Source organism: Leptidea sinapis, chromosome 20 (assembly GCF_905404315.1).
Source record: "Leptidea sinapis chromosome 20, ilLepSina1.1, whole genome shotgun sequence".
NCBI lineage: Eukaryota > Metazoa > Arthropoda > Insecta > Lepidoptera > Pieridae > Leptidea > Leptidea sinapis.
Genome location: NC_066284.1, coordinates 10,036,181 through 10,060,064, shown reverse-complemented (window position 1 = coordinate 10,060,064; position 23,884 = coordinate 10,036,181). Strand labels below are relative to the sequence as shown.

At 39.6% G+C, this 23,884-nt stretch overlaps 1 protein-coding gene across 1 annotated transcript in view; it reads right to left on the bottom strand.

Annotated features, from left to right (window-relative positions):
* LOC126970126 (microtubule-associated serine/threonine-protein kinase 3) overlaps window positions 1-21,747 on the bottom strand; it is a 49,068-nt gene extending 27,321 nt beyond the window's left edge. Inside the window, exons 1-12 of the mRNA XM_050815855.1 lie at window positions 21,671-21,747; window positions 15,740-15,858; window positions 13,107-13,244; window positions 12,406-12,511; window positions 11,189-11,388; window positions 9,992-10,062; window positions 9,653-9,762; window positions 9,099-9,216; window positions 7,178-7,302; window positions 6,291-6,393; window positions 1,672-1,853; window positions 782-865 (exon numbers count right to left, since the gene is read on the bottom strand). Of these exons, the coding sequence (XP_050671812.1) occupies window positions 782-865; window positions 1,672-1,853; window positions 6,291-6,393; window positions 7,178-7,302; window positions 9,099-9,216; window positions 9,653-9,762; window positions 9,992-10,062; window positions 11,189-11,388; window positions 12,406-12,504 (1,092 nt within the window). The 5' untranslated portion in view covers window positions 12,505-12,511; window positions 13,107-13,244; window positions 15,740-15,858; window positions 21,671-21,747. The remainder of the gene's footprint in view (window positions 1-781; window positions 866-1,671; window positions 1,854-6,290; window positions 6,394-7,177; window positions 7,303-9,098; window positions 9,217-9,652; window positions 9,763-9,991; window positions 10,063-11,188; window positions 11,389-12,405; window positions 12,512-13,106; window positions 13,245-15,739; window positions 15,859-21,670) is intronic.
* Between the last annotated feature and the right edge of the window lie 2,137 nt (window positions 21,748-23,884).

The window sequence follows — 23,884 nt, the reverse complement described above, 5'->3', positions numbered from 1 at the left end:
ATGTATTAACTTTGATGCCACGTATACTCTATCATCTTCAAATGTCAACAAAAAATGTTGCACGCCTTTGCCCATGGTTCGCAAAGCAAAGTGTTAGTGTCGATTCAATGATGTATCGCGGGGTTCAAAATAGACTTCTATTAAAAATAAAAAAATTTAACCAACGCAAAAATAATAAAACATTAATTGTAATCAATTTACATCACAGCAAACTAGCACACCAAAATGATGAATTTCAGAGCTTTCAAAACTGAAATATCACTTTCACTTTTATTTATTATTTATAAAATATACTATAATGGTTTATATCATAACACGAAGCGACCGCAGACTAGTCAAACGCTTGCAACCAATTTCCATAGAAAGTTACTATTTTTAATTTTTCAATATAGTATTTTTCGATTTTCCGGATTATTGGTTGGCCCGGTAGATTTTCTAAGCGAATCGGCGCTCTCTGATCCGCGTGCGGTGCGCGGTACGGTGTAATTTTGGCACTCGGGCAGCGGTCTGTCTATGCGAATTATTTTACGTGTAGCAATAGAATTGCTTATAATTAGGATGATTTGAGTGAATTTATCAGAAAGCTATTGATACAAACTATAAGACCATGCAAAATAAACTATCTTATAATCAAAACAGGGTTCGATCTTGGTGAGGGGATAGGATGCCGGACGGCACAACCGGTTTTGGTCTACCTAAAAATTTAGTGCCCTGGGGCACTGCCGATTTGGGAAGGATATATTGACAGATATCTAACAGTAAATATTATAAAAAGCCATACCGGACATTTGGGATGATGGTGCGGCGCAGTGGGCGTCGTAGGAGGTCCCGCACTATCCGGTGTACCCGGCCAGCTGTCAGTACTCTGTGACGACAAACAACTCAGTTACTCTCTAGCACAACAAATTAACATGCACAGTGTTAAATGCAGTAAATCTACGCACAGTAGTAGTAAGTCGGCTTCACATATTACAAAATTTTTAACTTTTAAGATTGTTCATTATTTAGGGTTTTTATCAAATAGTCAATGAGGATTGCACGTTAAATTTACTCACATGACATTTTAATATGATCTAGCCAAAATCTTTAGTATAAATTAACACTGTCAATAAGTGAACCACGAACTGATTATTTACTTTATTTAAATCAATTTAATACGCAACATAACAATAATGTGTTCGAAGTCATTTTATCGATCATCGCCTATAAGAAACAATTTTGCTTAGTAGATTAAAAATTCTTTGCATGTGTTGTATTTGTCAAAGCAGTACACGTCGAACTGATCAAATTATTAAATTGATCTTGTCTATATTTCTAATAATCGTTTTAATTGGTTATAGCCATAATTGAGGATTCCGCGTACTCACTATAATAATTATAACCAATTTCCATAATGTTAATAAACAAATATTGTAATTATATTAAAAATCACCGACAATCTCATGTCCACCTTTTTTAGTCCTTCAAACCGGATCTGAACCTAACATTCTAGTGTTTTTCAACTTGAAATCTCAATTAAATTTTTAACTATGCCAAATATTACACTCTTGCGCTGAGCACTTCTGCTTCTGTACATTCACTTTATTAGAACGACTTTTAACTTACTTACTTTTAGATCCAAAGAAAAAGTTATACTTTTCTTTATACACTCCATACCTCTAAGTTACTCACCCTGGAGTCGTGCGAGTGGTAGTGCCGCCTCCACTGCGGCGACGTGGATGAAAACGCGGCAAACAGGCCCGCCTCCTCCACCGCTGTCCCCACGCCCGCGCCCGCCCCGCTCTCGCCCGCATCGCCTGTCTCGCCCGCCTCGTCGGTCTCAACCTCGCTGTGGTTGTAGCGGTCACATCGACCTGATACACAATATGTTGTAACAGCAGCAGGGTTTAAATTATAAGCAGTAAGAGACGAGCAAGTCATTCACCTGATGGTAATACGCTCATTACTGTCCTATGCTATGTATTTTTGAGACTCAAAACCTGTGGGTTGTATGCTACTATGTCCGCCTCAGCGATCTTTAGTGACACCAACTCAATTTAAAATTCAATTGGTAAGATTTATATTAGAAAATTATGCCCATTTAATGTTATTGAATTTGACATTGAATTGTTCGGAACACATAAGTCAAAGTCAAAGTCAAAAAATCTTTATTCACTGTAAAACTTTATAAGTTATTTAGTGCAAGTCAGGATGAAGTACAAAAGTTACAATAACATTCAAATGAGTATAACAATATTCATTAACAAAATTTAGAATTCCAACTATCTTTATCATTCAAATAATCTTTCACGCTATAATAGGCCTTAGATGTTAATTTATTTTTTACGATACATTTGAATTTTTTAATAGGTAACATTTTAATTTCATTTGGGAGTTTATTATAAAATACAACACAATCCACTTTAAAAGATTTAGCAATTTTACGGAGCCTAGTAGATGGAATTGCGAGTTTATGTTTGTTTCGAGTATTGACACTGTGTACATCACTATTATTTTTAAATTGGCTAATATTTTTATGGGCGTATAGGAGGTTCGCGTATATGTACTGGCAGTGTACTGTCATAATATTTATTTCACTAAACTTTTCTCTCAATGAATCCCTTGAACGCATTTTATAGACTGCTCGAATTGCTCTTTTCTGCAGCACAAATATGTTTTCAATATCTGCAGCCCTACCCCACACTATAATTCCGTAAGACATGACACTATGAAAGTAGCTGAAATATACAAGTCTAGCCGTTTCAACATCTGTCAGCTGCCTAATTTTTTCTATCGCAAATACTGCAGAGATAAGTCGATTACATAAGTTTATTATGTGAGCACCCCATTGTAGCTTAAAGTCTAATGTAATGCCTAGGAATGTTGTCGTTTCTACTTCATCAAGGTTTTCATTATTAATTTTTATAGGTGTTGGTTGGTGCTTTATATTTGGAAGTGTAAACCTTACACATTTTGTTTTCCTTTCGTTTAAAAGTAAGTTATTAACATTAAACCAATTTACTACTTCAGCAATGTCGTCGTCAACCTGACACAAAGTTTTTTGCTGGCGTTTTATTTTAAATAACAAAGATGTATCGTCAGCAAACAGTAAAATATCATGTTTATTTTGAATAAGGTATGGTAAATCATTGACGTAAACTAGGAACAAAAAAGGACCCAAGATTGAGCCCTGCGGTACACCCATCGATATGATAGAGCCAGTTGATCTTTTTCCATTAACGTCTACTCTTTGAATCCTATTACACAAGTATTATTTTATTTAATCTAGTGAAACATCCCTAACACCATAGTGGTGAAATTTTTGAAGTAAGGTTTCATGATGAACGCAGTCGTATGCCTTGGATAAATCACAAAACACTCCTCACGCATCACATGAATCCTCCCAAGCATCCAAAATATTTCTTATTAACTCGATACTAGCATCTGTGGTTGAAAGACCTTGAGTAAAACCATATTGTTTATTATGCATGAGGTTATTATTGTAAAAATGGTTAATTAATTGCGTTAACATAATTTTTTCGAAAATCTTGCTTTAAGTTGGTAGTACTGATATGGGTCTAAAATTGGTGGGGTCAGCTTTATCTCCCGACTTAAATAGAGGAGTGATCTTGCTCTGTTTCATTTGGTTTGGAAATATACCGCAATCTACACACTTATTGAAAATAAAAGCTAAGTCTTTGGCTACAATTTCTATTACAGATTTCACTACGTTAACAGAGATTCCCCAGAGATCTTTAGTTTTCTTAACGCTAATTAGTCTAAACGTTTTAATAATCTCTATGCGATCAACATGCTTAAATTTAAAGTTTGTATTACATAAAGATACGTTTTTCTGTAGCAGTTTCATTGCAGATATAGGTGAGAAATTTAGATATTTTGTCGTAGAGACCGGTATATCAGTAAAAAACTTTTCAAATGTATCTGCAATTTCAGAATCTGTTTTTATGTTTCTGTTACCAATCTTTAATTTGAATTCATTATTTTTCTTATTAGTTTTACCAATGTCCTCATTTATAATTTTCCAAGTTGTTTTTATTTTGTCATTGCTATTTTTAATCTTTAAACTTATGTTGTGAGACTTAGCTAATTTACAATCGTTATTGAATTCTTTAGAATATAACCTTACATAATTTTTAAATTTTGCACTTGTATTAAATCGCCTCTCTTCATATAAGTTATACAATTGTTAAGTTATTATTAAGTTATACAGTTGTCTACGTTTGTGTAAATCGACGGAAGCTCAGTCATTAAAAGATAAAGTATTTTTTGGAATAAATGATTTTGAAATGAAAATAGAGTTAAACAGTTTAGTAAATGATTCAAAAAATATGTTGTACATTGCATTGGCATCTAAGTTAAGTTGAGGTAGGAATAGAGAATTGGAACTGAGGCAATTTTTCAATTGATTTAAACGATAATTTGTTACAGGAGTACATTTAACTTGTTTTTTCAGAATAGATCTGATGTCTTTAATTTTTATTAGTTGACCAAAATGGTCTGAGTCTAATTTACTAATAATACATTTGTTTATTGGAATAATGTCAGTGAATATATTGTCAATACACGTGGCGCTAGTCGCAGATATTCTAGTAGGCTCCGCAAACAAATGAGAGAGATTAAATGATTTGAACAGATTCAGCAATCGCACACTTAAGCAGCAGTTATTTATAATATTAACATTAAAGTCGCCACATACAACTAATTTCTTTTTCGATTGAGATAGTTTCGATAACACATCTTCCATAGTTTTTTCAAATATTTCAAAATTTGCCAGGGGCGGTCTATATACACATACAATTATTATTATTTTTTTATCTCTATTGCAGATATTTCCACTACACGCTCAACAGATAATGCTTCGATATCTTTACGATTTTTGCACTGAAATTGTTTGTTGACTATAATCAAGGAACCACCATGAATAAAGTTGGTTCTACTAAACGAGCTTCCAACTATGTGATTGCTAAAATTAAACATTTGCTCATAATCTCTTAGCCAATGTTCAGTAATACATAAAATATCAATATCATTGCTGTTCAAAAGTTCTAAATCTTTGCCTCTTAAACACTGGATGTTTTGATGTACTAAAGTTATAATTCCTCTTTCTTTGCTACTTCTAATATTACATAAATTGTTATTTGTTTTGATGTTGCTACAGGATAATTCCGTTGTCTTAAATAATTTATTTTGTAGCTTATTAATGCTAGAGACGTCCTCTGTTGTCTTATAAACTAATTTAAATTACTTGGGATAGCTTCCAATGTGAGATTGTCACGAATCTCTTCAGAACAAATAGTGTGCATTTTCTGGTTAGCCAAATTCCTGGCTGTTATACTAAAGTAGTAGGACAGTGACACAGCTACTTGACGTTTATAAAAGTCTGAGAGGTCGTAACTACCTTTTCTCAAATATAAATTATTTTTAACATAATTGTTGGTGTCGATCAGGTGAATTAGTTTATTATTATTTAGAATAGTATGTAATGTTAAATTTAAATTATACCTAAGTTCGTTTTCAGCTTGTGGTAGGCTTTTGCTGTACGGGAATGTAAATATTACAATTTTATTAATATTAGTGAACATAGTGTCTCAACATATTTGATAAGGTCACGTTTGTTCATGTCTCCTCTATTTCCAAACCATATTATTAAGTTTGTTACAGATGTTAAATTTGAACTTAATATTTTTGGAATAATATCATGAAAACTAGTGTTTGGGAAGCAGTTTATTACTGTGTGTTCTATTTTACTGTGCAATAGTTTGCCTAAATTTTTCCCTATTTCATCACAAAATATTACAGTTTTATAATTGTTTTTTTACGCATAGCTCTAGTGTTGGATCCGATATTAATTTCAGCGGTTAAGGGGAGAGCTGCTCTATCTGGTTTTAAATTCGCAGAATTTTGGCAGTCACACAAATAATTGGTCATCAAGGAATCGAATCGTTCCTGGTTACTTTAACATAATTTAAGTAGCTCATCCATATTCGCAGAGTACTCCCGAATCGTCTCTTGAGATTTGTCATAAAGACTAGTTATTGACCTCAAACTACCTTCAACACGGGCTAGTTCAGACTCGAGATGTTGTAAATATCATAAAATTACTATTATAAATATCTAAAATAATATAACAACGGTAATAAACAAAGACAATTTGTTTGAAAATATTAAAATAAATAGATTCATAGAATAGGTCCTGTGCTGACAGTTCGCAGGTCCTAGTTGTTAAAAAACTAAGAAACAGTCAGCAGACAGTCCGCAGGTCCTAGTTGTTAAAAAACTAAGAAACTCACTATCGAAATAGCTCGTATCTTCATCGTTCTCCAGCTGGGGAATGAACTCCGCTTTCCTACGCAGCAAGTTGTTCCAATCAAGACCGTAGAAATATGTGTGCTCCTAGAACAAAAATTATGATCATGTTATACGCGTATCTGGTGTTTTATTAAAAAAAATACTTTTTAAAAGATTAATATTTTTTTATATATTTGCGTAAATGTGATTTTTTTATTATTTATTTATATTATTACAAGGCTCGTGCCTCACGTGTAGTACTGTTCTCACCTCTAGGTGGAATTTACAAAGTAAAGTTGTTAACTTTTTTTATTTGTGCGTTTGTAATTTGTAGGCACGAGGTGCAGCCAGGAGCGACAATACACACAAGCCCTTATTTAGCAAATATGAAAGCTGATTTTCCTGCAAATTTTTTATCCGCATATATGTGAGTATAGTCAGTGTTGCATAAAGGAGTTTGTCCTCTATCCACTAATCCTGCCGTACTATAAAGGTATCAGGCACAAATAAAAATACGACACTAACTACTGCCTATACGTCTCGCCGCCTGATCGTGGGCAGACACCTTAAAGGTGAGTCTCTCCGAGATGTAAATACTGTAACGTGTGAGCCCTTCCCTCACTCGTTGTAGAATGAAACAGTCTTCTTCTTTGGTAGGCTATTATCTCACCGATTCTAAATAATACTTTTATACAATATTTCACTTTTATTTAAAGTAAGGTTGAAGACCGACTATTCCCACTTCACTTTCGAATCTGTCTCGCAACTCGATTGTATTCCATTCCCGTAATTTAAGTTTTAAATTTCAAATAAATTATTTTTCCAACGTTACGGTCAACCATATAACATTGAGTTCTTATCTGGGAATAGGAACTCCTTGTTACAATACCTTGACTTGATGCGTGCCACCCGTGCCGAGCCGGTCTCGCGGGTTCCGTGCCAGGAGCTCGGTGATGATGGCGCGCGCTTCCACCGCGATCGGGAAGTCCTCTTCCGAAGGCCACTCTATGTCATCTAAACAATATATTACAACTTTATTTCAAGCTTTAGATTTTATAGTAACAATCCAATATGATTCATAACAGTAGATTTATATAAATATACTTATTGAATAATTATTGTACTGAACATTGAGAATATTAAAAATCCGTCAAGTACGGTCAATCCCGCGGCCTGTATTCAATCTCGGCATTTGCGGGACTACGAACTTTAAATACCGCGGGATCTCGGTATTTGCGGGATCCCGCATATACCGAGATCCCGCATATTGAAAATATGCACATTTTAAAATGAATTTATCAACTCCACATTTATTTACGTACATATTACTATTAAAATGAGAATAATCAAATTATATTGTTTATTTCACAAAAATTAATACTTAATTATTAAGTTTGTCAGCTTTTAATTTTAACTGAAAATGTTTGCGAAGGAAACACATGTCCAAACTGTCATCTGCCAAACTACTGTGTATTATAGACGAAATTTAGCCTGCAGCAGAAAATGAATCTTTCATTCACGTACAAACCCTTAAAAGGATGTATCAATAAACTTCACGGAAAATACGAAACAGTTAATAACTTGAGTTATTAACAATAATATGTCACGCAGATTATCCTATTTTGCATCACATGCACGCTTTTTTTCAGTTCCGCAATTCCCGCGGATCCCGCGCCCATAATCCCGCATCTCGCAGGATTGGAAAATGGCACGGGATCCTGCAATACCGAGATCTCGGTATAGCAGAATTGGGATCCCTACACACAGGAACACGCCTGCTATCGGGCAAAATATAATAGTTAACTCTACAAAAACTTTCGTAACAAAACATTTTTTATTTTAATTGCGGCCATTTCGTAATTCGGAAGGGATAGCGAAGTCATAGTATAAGTGTAGTTTTGGTTACCATTCGTGTACGAAACTCTTAAAAGAAGCATTACTTTTAGCTCTTTGCAAAAGCGACAAGAAGAATATACAAATTAAATTTGTAACCAAAATTTATGAACGCTGGGGAGCTCGAATCCGCGACCTCCCGGGCTCCGTCCGAGCGCTCTTTCCAACTGAGCTAACCGTATGAGCACGAATGTGTCGTAAATTTTGATATATCTTGTTCAACTCTAAGTTGTGGGTCGAGTCCCGCATCGTTCATAAATTTTTCGCCTCATGTGTTTTTAAAGACATAAAAATTATTAAAATTTAAATTAAAATACGGTAGGTTATTTAATTAATTAAATATATTATATATATATATATATTATAAAATCATTTAATAGTAGGCTGTATAGGTGTCCAAGCCTAATATCAATGTCGTAAGAATAAAAAAAAAGCGGCGGGAAACAGGTCTTGTTTTTTCGTGCGTTTATTAATTTCGTCTAATTTGCTAAAATTGTTAAAAATGTCCATCTTATACTACTGTTTTATTTCCTCGCAATCGAAATGAAAAGCAGTATTTATAACTCGTCAAACATTAAACAACAAAACCATTTTATCCTCGACATTACTATCAGCTAAAAGTCTCGGATAAAAATGGTTCGTTTTGTGCACTCGTTGTAAAATCTACTATTTCAAAACTACTCGTGTTGGCATCCACTCCAAGATTTAATTTTTAGTTTTTTCACTTGTTTAATTCTACATTATATTAGTACAATACATTATTTTTTATTGAAAACTTGCAACCCCGCACTTCTGCAACTAAAAAAATGCGTGCTGGTTTGCCTATAATTGAATTTACACCATAATTAATACTTATTTTGTTATTTTTATAATCTTGTAATAGTGTATTATCTGTTGGTGAACATAAATAAATATACCGTTGACAGTGTGAGCGAACAACTCCTCAGGCGTGTCACCGAAGAAGGGCACACATCCAACTATGAACTCGTACAGGATAACACCCATCGACCACCAGTCCACCGGCTTACCGTAACCCTGAAAGACAACACAAGAATAACAAAAATGAAAACTTCTTGAGGCGCTCTGTGCAATTTATTTATACACAATTCTACCGAAAGCTACTGCATACTAAATATATTTTATAGAAAATTTTGTTTATTTTAAATAATCATCCTCTTCAGTCTCGTGCCAACATTTGGCGAGTCAAAATCTCCTAAAGATGCCTCATGTAGAGGCGACACACGTATCGAATTCATTGAAGACAAATCTAAGCGGAATTTACTTCAGAAAACTCACAAAATATGGATATTTTTTAACGATGCGTCACTGGCGAACATTCATGATTCAGTGCGATTACAACAAGCGATACAACTGTACTATTATTGATCTGTATGTATGGTGTGTACGTTTTGGTATCAGTGTTTGTTAGTAGTTTCATATCGACAGTAATTAATACAGAAAAAGCACAAACCTGTCGCAATATAACCTCGGGCGCGATATACTCGGGTGTACCACACACTTGCTTGTCGGAGAACTGACGTGCCTCGCGTTCTGCGTACTCTTCGTATAAATTTGTCGCCACTACAACCCAAACAGAGAGTAATTATTACTTATAACAAGAGAGAGAGAGAGTAATTATTATATATTATTCATCCATTTTTCAATATACGAATATAAATTCATTAGATGACAATAGAATATAGGGATCATTAATTATGTAAATGTAGGTATGTATATGTAAACATTACGTGTCAACAGGCAACACGGTACGTGTACTCGTAACGACATGTTCAGAACATAATATACGTACGCGACATTAATCCCATCTTACTAAGACCGAAGTCAGTTAGCTTTATGTGTCCCGTCGCCGTGATCAACAAACTGAAACAATAAAAGGGATTAAAAACAACTGCTTAATTATATACACCGTTATTTTAAAATGATTAAAGAACTGATTTAACAGTTTTTACCATTCTGAATTCATTTATATGATTTTATTTTATTCATTTGGTGCAAGCATTTATATGTTGAATATGGATGTTTGTTTCCGAGTCATGGATGTTTAAATGTATTTATGTATGTTTAAGTATATTGTATTAAATATATCGTTGTCTTGTAACCCATAACACAGGCTATACATGCTTAACTTGGGGCAAGATAATTTGTGTAAAAAGTATGTCAATATTATTATTATTATTTATGAGAAAAAACTACTTAAATAAAAATAAAAACAATGTCAAAAAAATAACTCAGGTAAATAACAAAAAATTTACATATTTTAATTTCTGTTATTGTATGTGTTTTTACAATTCACAATTTTAAGCATAAATCAATACGAAAAGTTTGAACTCCAACGGCAGATTTCATGCATGATAGATAGGCTTTTATTAATAATTTAAGTGGGTACCTTATCGGGAACTCTAATTGCTTGATAAAAATTCTTCATCATCAGCCGGAAGACGTCCACTACTTAACAAAGGACAAAGGCCTCCCACAAAGATCTCCACGACGATCGGTCCAGCGCTACCCTCATTCAACGTATTCCGGCGATCTTGAGCAGATCGACGGTCCATCTTGTGTAGGCCTACCAACAATGCGTCGTCCGGTACGTGGTCGCCGTTCGCGGACCCAACGGCCATATGTCCGTCGATTTATGTGCCCTGCCCACTGCCACTACAGTTTTGCGATCATTTGTGTATTTGGGACAAGAAGATTTTACTTAGGTTCCCTAACGCTGTCTATCCGAGTTGGCTTTGACGGGTGACTTCTTTCGCGAAATTGGACCTGACTAACTGGATTGTTTGGACCCAAGGTAGAACGTAGGGTTACGGGAGTAGGTCCGACATGGACATTATCTTCGTCTTTTCCATGTTCTTTTTGAGACCTACTCCTTGGGAAGCCGTATCGAAGCTCGATAAAAATTATAAATGAAAAAATACTGGATAGATAATGAACCGGATAAATCAGCCGGAGGAAAAATTAGACTGTGCAGGAGGTCCCAACTCACTTGTCCGGCTTTAGGTCGCGGTGCACGATGCCGTACGAGTGCAGGTACTCCACGGCCAGTACCGCCTCCGCGAAGTAGTGTCGCGCCATGTCCGGGGGCAGGGGCCCCGCGCGGAGCAGCGTGGCGCAGTCCCCGCCCTCCACGAACTCCAGGATCAGGCACAGGTGGCGCTTCGTCTCGAACGAGCAATACATCGTCACCTACGATTAATTTGTTTAAATATAAATAAAGGACAATAATTACAGATATTGCAAAAACAGTGGGTATACGACATGAAGGTACATCAGTTCGTAAAGGGGCTTTGATACGGAGAGAAAAACTGATAAGAAACTCCCGGCCCATCTTTTGAAACATATAACAACTTGGCCTACTTAATATAATGTTATTCAATTTTAGGCGGCCCGCTCAGAACCAGACGAGAACCGTGGATCATTATCCTCTATATAATCTACTATACTATTGTAAGCCTTCTTTGTCAAAGGAAATTTAATATATCTGCTATTTTATTGTAAATTTGAATACCAAGACCTATGAAGGAGCCCTTACCTCTAGCCAACTTATTTATTCTTTTAGAATTGAATGAATTCAAATCACAAATTTTCTTGATTTATATGATTTGTATCACACTCTTTAATTTTGATTAAATCGCTTGTAATTAAAGAATATTTTATTATTTTTAGGGAAACTGGAATCACATTAACTAAAGTTTATAATTAATTATAACTAGCTAACCCGACAGATGTTGGTCTGTACGTAATAAATAAAATACTATTTTTTATGAATTTGTCAATAATATTTAATAACATCAAGAATTATTTCGTAAAATATGCTCCCTGTTGTAATAATGAAATTGTTTCACAGCAGAACTGTCAAACCGTGCCTCAATAAATTGTCTCATAGAAAATATGTCCATACAAAACAAATATTGGAAATAAAAAAAATTAAAGGTCCCAAATCGAAATAAAACTATCTTCGCTATACGGTATGTGTACACATTATCATATACATAAGCACGTACTGTATAGAGCAGAGAGATATATCTCTCTGCTCTATACAGTACGTTTAGGTTTTTATTATAATAAAAACCGGCCAAGGTATTTTTTTACACAACCTCAAATAAATTATCGCCGACCATTCCCCGACGCGTATGTATGTAATATGTGTCTATGTAGTATACTAATAAAACCGTAGTCCTAAATATTAAAAAAAATAGCTACCACAAACGGGTTATCAGCAAAGCTCAGAATGTCCCTCTCCGCAAACGCCTGCTCGACTTGATTCCTCAGTATGAGATTATTCTTGCTAATCTTCTTCATTGCATACCTGCGAAAGTATTACAATTTTTATCAAGGAAAGAATAGCATGAGTGTTTTTAAACTTAAAAAAAAATACCGCATACCTTACAAGAGTCTTCTTGCAGTCGCGAAAGTGACCGTAAGCTACCTATAGTATTTAACTACCAGGCTGGCTCCCTTGCACAGGATGCCGGCTAGATTACGGGTACCACAACGGCGCCTATTTCTGGCGTGAAGCAGTAATGTGTAAGCATTACTGGGTTTCGGTCTGAAGGACGCCGTACGTAGCAAGTGAAATTAGACAAATTTGACATAGCATCTTATGTCTCAAGGTGACGAGCGCAGTTGTAGTGCCGCTCAGAATTTTTGGGGCTTATCAAGAATCCTGAGCGATACTGCATTGTAATTACCATCAGCTGAACGTCCTGTTCGTCTCGCCGCTTATTTTAATAAAAAAAAAATAACTACAGATTAACTCTATAGAGCTGTATACATTTTATTGGTAGCGGCGACTGATTGCGCCACCGTGGTGTCCAGTAATATAGCCCTTTGTTTAGACATTAACCGTCGACCGACGACATTTTATTTATTTAAACTGTAATGCCTATTGGATGATACGTTACCTCTGTCTAGTCTGCTTGTGTTTAACAAGATAGACAGCGCCGTAGGCCCCGTTTGAGATCAGCTTGATGACTTGATAGTCGTTTTCCGAGGGTGCACCGCCGTTTATCGCGCTGGGAGGCGATTGGCGACCGCGTATTCTGAAATAAAAACAGTATGACATAATGTATTTACGTTCAAAAGTTCTTATCAAGATATACATATCCTATACCTATAGCACACGTAACTAAAAAGGCCGCGTGAAAGCAACAAATCTTTCAACTCGCAAGTTTGACCAATATATCACGCTGACAGTCGGATGACTATCTCGTTCACACACATTGGGGCATTGATTCTAGTTATTATATCTCTTTCTTATTTATTGAAATTTTTATCTATATCTAACTATAACCTATAGATTTATTTAACGGGATAGTATAAAGAATTAAGGCAGGATTGTTCTGCCTTGACGTTGCCTCATTGTGATTTCATTTATTTAATTGGCGTAACTAGAGTGAACAACGTCAGATCTAAGCATTTACCCCCTTATTCATAATAGTCTGCTAACTTAAAGCATTGCTAATTCTCACTCTGTCTTCTTCTATTGACCTAAGTCAGAATGAGAAAAAACACTCCTAAGCGTCTGTTTAAAGTTAGCGGACCATTATGAATAAGAGACCCCGCAAACTGCAGACTTTCGATCGGCCGATAGTTTGGTTGAGTTCGGCTGTTAAGTGCGCACATTAGACAACTATCGGCCGACAGTTTTAGGGACGATTCGCTATTAGTTTTAAATCGGCTATTGATGAGTCTGGCCGACTAAACAATCGGTTGTGTGCGCGCCTAGAAGAGCGCTGTATTGATTTAACAGTCGGCCGATAGTTTGCTGACGGTTCAGTTTGAAGGCAATCGTGTAGCCCATCAAACTGTTTTGTCGGGCAATACCGAATCGATATAATGTGCACACTCTCATACATCTTCCAGAAACCAACCAAACTATCGGCCGATCAAAAGTCTGCAGTTTGCGGGATCTCTAAGGGGGTTAGAGTTTAATTTTGAGTTGAGTGTTATTACAAGAGCGACCTTGAAACACTATATTATAATGTTTCAAGGTCGCTCTTGTGCTTGTTAATTATAATTCTATTGCTTGTGTTAGTTTATTTATAAAAAGTAATCAATTAACTATTTTACATTTATTCAAAATGAAGATAGTAGTGCCTTGTAATGATTTAAAGTGTACAAAAGCTTTGATTAGTGGCGAAAAGGTAAAATTTTTAAACGTTTATCAGAAAAAACAGCTTATTTTTCTCAAAAACCGTCGCCTGATTTGAGTATAGTATAGATTTATGATGGCCCTAGGCACGCCACTGATACTACAGGATGATTTTTTGAGAAGGGCGGTGATGGCCGAATCGGAAACTACGAGACTTAGAGGAAAGGCGGGAAAGGAGTCATGCCCTCGTTTATAAGTAACCATTAACTGCATATTTAGTTTTTGCAAGCTGATCCTTTTTTTATGGAATAGGAGGACAAACGAGCGTACGGGTCACCTGGTGTTAAGTGATCACCGCCACCCACATTCTCTTGCAACACCAGAGGAATCACAAGAGCGTTGCCGGCCTTTCAGGAAGGTGTACGCGCTTTTCTTGAAGGTACCAATCCTTATCAGCAACAGAGTCCATTGGTCAAATAATACAGGATGTTACTTTTTTTGAAAAATCATTTGGGTCGATTTCCGTCAAAAGTTCAAGAAATTCAAAAACTAAATATGCAGTTATTAGTTACCTATAAATCGAGACCATGACTTTTCTCTAAGTCTTTTAGTTTCCGACTTGGCTATCACCGTCCTTCTCAAAAAACCACCCTGTATAGGTTGTAATGAAACCCTCCAGATGTAGACTCTAGTAGTCGCGGAAAGGAGGGATGCTCCACACGCATTCATTTCTTACAGTTCATGAGTTACCCACAAATTCATTACAGACTTCTTTCTACTTGCCCTGGAGACATTATAAGCTTGTGCAGGCATAGATGGACGGAAAAATTTAATCAATAAATAGTCACAAATGTCGTGGAATAATGCTTTTTTTAGCTAACATAGAATTTATATTACAAATTCGTAACAGACTAATTAATTTATCGAATACTTATTGCGTTCTTCCTAACAATGTCAAACTTGCGCCTTTTCTCACAGAGTAATTTTGAGTAGGTATGTTAGTATCGAGACATTAAAGTCAAACAATGTCATTCTATACATATTATAGACAAATTACGTCATATAAAAACAAACGAAATATGAAATAGGGCACAAATTACACAGTAATAAACTTCGATTGCTATTTGTATACATTGCCGCATTTACTAAAGTCGTTTAAAATATTCTTGGTTAATAAGCAGCAATGTAAAACATTAATTAAGTTCAGATTAGATTCGGACAGTGACAATTAACACACAACTAAGGAGAAAAGTGTGCTTCGATTGTTTTAAGGCACACTTTTGCCGTTCCGCTATCACACTGAGAAAGATATGTATAGAACGTCATTCGGGTCACACTATTAAAGAGGTAATATTTATCTGCTATCGAGGAATAAAAAAAACATCATTAACGTTATACCTTGGGCGAACTGTTGTATTATATTATGTACATGAGGGAACTCACTTGGATGGCGAGGAGGTGTGCGGCAGCGGGGGTGGCGGGGGTACCGACAGCTCCGTCAGGGGGTCCTTGGACAGACCCAGCTTGTGGATGATGTACTGCGGGATGTCTGTGGTGATACCCTGCACGTACAAGTGTCTTTAAAGGAGTCATTCTTAGCAAGGTCAAGGTATTATACGGTGTAAGGAGCAAAACCGTTTATTATTTATTCTAAAAGCTGTTTTGAATATGCTTTTTTCAATAGTAGTCTCATGAGAAAATAAATTATGTTATATATATTGTATTTTATGTGAGTCTCGCTCCTATAGTATTTTACCACTGCCGGCAAACGGCACACTGAGTCGAACAGAATGTCACTGAAAAATATTTTTACAATTTGTTACTTTAAAGTGATTACCCTCACTTTTTTAATGGAATAGGAGGACAAACGAGCGTACGGGTCACCTGGTGTTAAGTGATCACCGCCGCCCACATTCTCTTGCAACACCAGAGGAATCACAAGAGCGTTGCCGGCCTTTAAGGAAGGTGTACGCGCTTTTTTTGAAGGTACCCATGTCGTATCGTCCCGGAAACATCGCACAAGGAAGCTCATTCCACAGCTTAGTAGTACGAGGAAGAAAGCTGCTTGAAAAACCGCACTGTGGAGGACCGCCACACATCCAGATGGTGGGGATGATATCCTAATTTGTGGCGTGTCGTGCGAAGGTGGAATTCGGCGGCAGGAATCAGGTTAAACAGCTCTTCGGAACACTCCCCGTGATAAATGCGGTAGAAGACACACAATGAAGCGACGTATCTACGCAACGCCAAGTGATCCAGCCGTTCACAGATCACTGGGTCCCCGACAATTCGAGCTACTCTGCGTTGCACGCGGTCAAATGGACGAAATCAGAGCTCGCCGAACAGTTTTTTGTTTGAACTGTACTTCAGGCATGGAGCTCTGACACCGCGGGTTGGTTGGCGGTGTTTTTCCGTTGTCGTCAAGAGTCGAGTTGGAGGCAAAAAGAGTGCACAGGAGATCGGCTTTCTCTTTTGCCGTATGGGCCAGGGTGTCATTCTCATGTGCAACGGCGGCATGGACGGCTGGTTGAAGTTACCAAGAGCAGCTTTCGACAACGACCAGAACTTGCGTATTCCGGTCGGGTAACTGGAAAGCTGCTCGCCAATTTGGCGATGTGCTTCGATTTCGCACGGGCGATTTGCCGCTTAAAAAATATGGAGGCACGGTTATATTTCCTCTTCAGAACTTTGCAGTTCGGATCCTTTGAGCCCAGCGCCGCAACCCAAGTTCGATACGCCTGTTTTTTGCAGTCAGATGCTGCTTTAACTGACGCATCGAACCAGGGCTGTGATCTACCACCGATCGGTACTACAGAGCTTGGTATAAAAATATCAATCAAGGGTAGGATGCAAAAAAGGAACGCATCCTTTCCCAATCTGCTGACTTGTAGTGCCAAACGCAGCGGGTCGCTGGTGGTCTGCGACGTTGGCGTCGGATAGGCACTACACTCCTGATCAGGCAATGGTTGGACGTTCCGAGAGGGGCGTCGACGGTGACCTGGTAACTATCGGGATGTGTAGTCAGCAGAAGATCTAATAAGGACGGCATTTGGCTATCCACATCCGGGAGCCGCGTTGGCGACTCAACCAATTGGGACAGCCCATACGCCAATGCAAAATTATGCACAAATAGCCCTGCGTAGTCTGTGGTGCGTGATCCAAGCCATTCGGCATTGTGCCCGATGAAATCACCCAAGACTACGATTTCAGCGGAGGGGCTCTGTGCAAGCACGTCATCAAATGCCGCTTGAACGCAGCCCATGAGGTGATCCGTTTCTGAGTTACCACTATGGGACCTGTAGACACACGCATAGATGCGGACGCGGTCCTCTAAATGGACGCGGAACCAGAGAGTAGACAGGTCCCTACCCTCAAAATTGCCGAGACGGCGACAGCAGATATCCTCCCTAACGTACACACATACCCGGCATGAGGCAAAAAATTATGCTCAATTTTGTAGCCGGGGTACGTTAAATACGACGTATCGCTGGGTCTTTTTTTTTTTATGGAATAGGAGGACAAACGAGCGTACGGGTCACCTGTTGTTAAGTGATCACCGCCGCCCACAATCTCTTGCAACACCAGAGGAATCACAGGAGCGTTGCCGGCCTTTAAGGAACGTGTACGCGCTTTTTTTGAAGGTACCCATGTCGTACGGCGGCAGGAATCAGGTTAAACAGCTCTTCGGAACACTCCCCGTGATAAATGCGGTAGAAGACACACAATGAAGCGACGTCTCTACGCAACGCCAAGTGATCCAGCCGTTCACAGAGCACTGGGTCCCCGACAATTCGAGCTGCTCTGCGTTGCACGCGGTCAAATGGATCGGGCTGATACTGGGGTGCGCCAGACCAGAGATGACAGCAATACTCCATGTGTGGCCGGACCTGCGCTTTGTAGAGCGCTAGTATGTGGGGGGCCGGCTTGAAGTATTGCCGTGCTCTATTAATGACGCCCAGTTTCTTTGAAGCCAATTTGGCTTTGCCTTCCAGATGACCACGAAATTGGCAATCGCTCGAGATTTCGAGACCCAGTATTCCGATACTAGGCGAGGCTTTGAGGGAAGTGTTGTCGAAGAGCGGTGATACGACAAATGGGGTTTTCTTAGTGGTAAACGCTCAAACTTGAGTCTTCTGGGGGTTAAATTGGACAAGGTTCAATTTTCCCCATTCCGCGACCTTCTCAAGAGAGGACTCGATAGAAGACACAAGTTTCTCCCGGCACTGGTCGACGATTTCCCGAGAGAGACCTGCATGGCCCGTGTATATGGCATCACCAGTGCTGTCGTCTGCATAGCAATGAATGTTGGAGGTGTCCAATATATCATTGATATGCAGAAGAAACAGCGTGGGAGACAGCACACAGCCTTGGGGCACTCCAGCATTCACGGGCTTCGGGTTCGAGCAATATCCGTCGACAACGACCTGTATGCTACGCCCAGTGAGGAAGCTGGAGGTCCACTTGCACAAGCTCTCGGGAAGCCCAAATGATGGAAGTTTGGAGAGGAGCGCCTTGTGCCATACACGATCAAAGGCCTTCGCTATATCCAGCCTAACTGCCAGGCCTTCCCCCTTGCTTTCAATAGCCGCAGCCAATCTATGTGTCAGGTATACCAGGAGATCACCTGCCGACCGACCATGGCGAAACCCGTATTGTCGGTCGTTGATCAACTGGTGACCCTCTAGGTATACCAAGAGCTGACGACTAATTATGCTCTCCATGATTTTGGAGAGCAGGGAGGTAATAGCAATAGGCCTGTAGTTTGCCGGATCCGAACTGTCTCCTTTTTTTTGGATCGGATGGACAAGGGCAGACTTCCATGAGTCAGGGAGTACGCCTTTAGAAAAAGAGTGCCGGAATAAACGCGTTAGCACCGGCGTCAACTCAGGGGCACACGTTCTAAGCACGATTGGAGAAATGCCATCTGGCCCGCTCGACTTCCTGACGTCCAACGAAAACAGAGCTCGCCTAACAGTTTTCTGTCTGATCTGTACTTCAGGCATAGAGCTCTGACACCGCGGGATGGTCGGCAGTGTTTTTCCGTTGTCGTCAAGAGTCGAGTTGGAGGCGAAAAGAGTGCACAAGAGATCAGCTTTCTCTTTTGCCGTATGGGCCAGGGTGTCATTCCTCATGTGCAACGGCGGCATGGACGGCTGGCTGAAGTTACCAAGAGCAGCTTTCGATAACGACCAGAACTTGCGTGTTCCGGTCGGGTAACTGGAAAGCTGCTCGCCAATTTTAACGACGTGTTTTGACTTTGCACGGGCGATTTGCCGCTTAAAAAATCTGGAGGCACGGTTGTATTTCCTCTTAAGAACTGTGCAGTTCGGATCCTTTGTGCCCAGCGCCGCAACGCAAGTCCGATACGCCTGTTTTTTGCAGTCAGATGCTGCTTTAACTGACGCATCGAACCAGGGCTGTGATCTGCCACCGATAGGTACTACAGAGTTTGGTATAAAATTATCCATACCCTGTAGTATCACATCGGCTACTGCAACGGCGCAGGCACTAGGATCATCCGAAGGAAAACAAACCCTGCCCCAAGGGTAGGATGCAGAAAAGGAACGCATCCTATCCCAATCTGCTGACTTGTAGTGCCAAACGCGGCGGGTCGCTGGTGGTCTGCGACGTTGGCGTCGGATAGGCACTACACTCCTGATCAGGCAATGGTTGGACGTTCCGAGAGGGGCGTCGACGGTGACCTGGTAACTATCGGGATGTGTAGTCAGCAGAAGATCTAATAAGGACTGCATTTGGCTATCCACATCCGGGAGCCGCGTTGGCGACTCAACCAATTGGGACAGCCCATACGCCAATGCAAAATTATGCACAAATAGCCCTGCGTAGTCTGTGGTGCGTGATCCAAGCCATTCGGCATTGTGCCCGTTGAAATCACCCAAGACTACGATTTCAGCGGAGGGGCTCTGTGCAAGCACGTCATCAAATGCCGCTTGAACGCAGCCCATGAGGTGATCCGTTTCTGAGTTACCACTATGGGACCTGTAGACACACGCATAGATGCGGACGCGGTCCTCTAAATGGACGCGGAACCAGAGAGTAGACAGGTCCCTACCCTCAAAATTGCCGAGACGGCGACAGCAGATATCCTCCCTAACGTACACACATACCCGGCATGAGGCAAAAAATTGTGCTCAATTTTGTACCCGGGGTAAGTTAAATATGACGTATCGCTAGGTCGAGATATCTGCGTCTCAGTAAGGAAACATAAGGCCGGCTGCGCCGTCTCGAGGTGGTGGTGGACGGCGATTAAATTGTAGTGAATTCCCCTGATGTTACAGAAGTCCACGTTGAGTGTGGAGCGGGGTGCCGTGGTGATACTGCCTCGTTTGTCCTTGGTCATGCGCGGTTCTGTGCCCTCCCCAGAATACGAGGGGCAGCCCGAGCGAGAATGCTCGGGGAGGGATTCTCCGACTCTGGTAGAGCCGGTACCCTCCTGGGGTAATATAATTTTAAAGACCGCTCTCATATTTTTGTTTGGTGGTGATGGGGAGAGGGAGGGGGGGAAGGGATGGCCTCCGGTCCTCGACACTAACCTATGCGACACATAGCGGCACAAGGCCGCTACTTCACGCCGGTATTCTGTGCGAGTGTGGTAAGTAACCCGGACGAGTCTGGCCCGATTGTGCTGACGTCATAAGACGGCAGCGTGACTCTCCCACCTTCAATAAGCCCGTAGTCGCCTCTTACGACACCCTTGGGCCTGGGACTACCCTATTCTTTTTACGCCCCGGGGAAGCACAGAGACTTCTGGGATTAAGTATACAAATTAAATTTGAAACCAAAATTTATGAACGATGTGGGTTTCGAATCCGCATACTCTCGGGTTCCGTCCAAGCACTCTTACCAACTTGATCAACAACACACCACAAATTAGGTTATCATCCCGACCATCTGGATGTGTGGCGGTCCTCCACAGTGCGGTTTTCAAGGAGCTTTCTTCCACGTACTCAAAAGCTGTGGAATGGACTTCCTTGTGCGGTGTTTCCGGGACGTAACCGTTTCGATAAAAAAACTCTCAGGTTGTGGCTCCAACCTCTCTTGTTGCGTGAACAAGACATACCAAGATTTACGAACCATGTGCCACACAAGCGGTTGGCTCAGTTGATAAGAGCGCTCAGACGGTACCAGAGAGGTCACGGGTTCGAGTCCCGTATCGTTCATTGGCTACACAACATTTTTTTGAAAAGGTATACCTGCGCATGCCTGGCGTGGCCCTCGGCCGCCTCCAGCAGCCGGTAGAACCGCTCGGGGTCGAACTCCAGACACTCCAGCAGGCGGGCCGGCCGCGCCTGCTGGAGTGTTGGCTCAGTTGGTAAGAGCGGTCAGATGTTTATATAAATACAATAGGTATACCTGCGCGTGCCTGGCGTGGCCCTCGGCCGCCTCCAGCAGCCGGTAGAACCGCTCGGGGTCAAACTCCAGACACTCCAGAAGGCGGGCCGGCCCGCCTGCTGGAGTGTTAGCTCAGTTGGTAAGAGCGGTCAGATGTTTATATAAATACAATAGGTATACCTGCGCGTGCCTGGCGTGGCCCTCGGCCGCCTCCAGCAGCCGGTAGAACCGCTCGGGGTCGAACTCCAGACACTCCAGCAGGCGGGCCGGCCGCGCCATGGCCAGTGTGAGCCGGGTCACCAGCGGCGCCACCCGCCCGCCAGCCTCCGCAGACTTCTCCCGGCTCTGGGGAAACAGTCATTCTTTAGAAGGTGTACTTTAGAGTGTGTCGGTGACGCAAAGGCTAGCATTTTGTATGTCTATGAGACAAAGTGTCAAATTCAAATTAAAATTAAAATATTTTTATTCAAAATAGGATGTGACATCACTTATTGAAAGTCAAAAACTACCACCCATTCCAAAATGAATGCCTCAGACCTGAGGAGAATGGGCGCAACAAACTCAGCGGACTTTTTCTTTGATCGAATAAATATCTTTACAAAGTAATATTGTACAATTAAACTTATTATTTAATAGCCTGAGGGCGTTCACTCCATTCCCAATCTGTGGTATCATTAAGAAAGTCATTTATGTTATAGTAACCTTTACCACACAAACGTTTTTTAATAATTCTTTTGAATAACGTTATACTTTTGTTTTGAACATTTTCTGGGATCTTGTTGTAAAAGCATTTACATCGCCCCACAAAAGTCTTACTAACTCGACTTAGCCGAGTAGTAGGCATTATAAGTTTATGTCTGTTCCTGGTGTTAACATTATGGTTATGACAGTTTCTGGCAAATTCACTTATGTGCCTATGAACATACATTACATTATCAAGAATATATTGAGAGATTGTGCGAGAGAGAATAACATACTGAAGATTACTATATACCATAAGATAACACACACAAATATAATTGATCACGCTTCATCGGTCTAGCAGATAGCGTATAGATTACGCTAGAATATTTTAAGTCTATGGTCAATACTATAGCTAACGGAGAATCTACGGTCAGGTCTACGGAAGACAGGTTTGTTCGAAACTAGTCGGTACCGACACCAACATCATGAGTTAACTTTTGAAGTGAATGTTCTTAGCCGTGTTGGGCACTTTTTGGTAGGGGAAAATGTTAGGCGTCACCGACATGCTCATTACAGGCGCACCCAATAAATAAATATAAATATATTATGTTTGACATTTCGTTTCTGGATGGGAAATCTCGTGAGTTTGCGTCACCGAAATGCTTATAGCAGTATATCTGAATACAGCTGACATCTTATAAGTGAAATTGAATGGTTTTAGGGAAAATTTCTGTGTATATACTGTGCAGTGTTGAAATAGTGTTTTAGTTTGATTAATATATTATTGAAACTAAGTTTAAAATATAAATTAATAATTAAACTGTTTTTAAACATTATGAAATTTCAAATTTTTAAATACTAAAAGTTCTTAGTTTTTAATTCTATCGGCATTATCTAAGACTGCCAATTTTTTTTAAATAAATAAGACTTGTATATTATGGTCATGATAAATCTCACCTCAGCGAGGAGTCTATCCAGGCTGTCTGCCATATCATAGAAGTAGCTGCTCGTCACCTGTTTGGACTCCGACTTGTGCAGGCAGTCACGGGCCATCTCCAGCACCTTAACATTTGAAAAATATATAAAAAAAGAGGACTCCAACACTGGTGAATTTTATTCATTAATAATGGTTTGAAACTAGGGACAAATTTCTTGAAGGATTTTATTTTGTATTTTGTGTTTAGGCTCCATTCATACTGCAACGTGTCGCGTGTGCAGCGCTACCAGTCGAGTACTCGAGTTGCATTGGATAACAACATTATGTAAAGTTACATATTACAAAATACACTTTAAATTAATAAGATTTTCCCAATAGCAGTCATCCACTTAACATAATATATTTAAATAGTTTAAGTTTAAAAAGGTTATCTGTAATGTCTGACAAAAGATTAACATTAATAAGTTTGAAAAAATGTTCGACTATATTCGTGTTATTTGTAAACTATTATATTTATTGATCACGTGTCACTAACAATGCATTTCTAAACATGAATTTTAATGTCTGCGTGGTGAGGAACAATAATGTAGGCAGAATCGTAATATATATTTTGT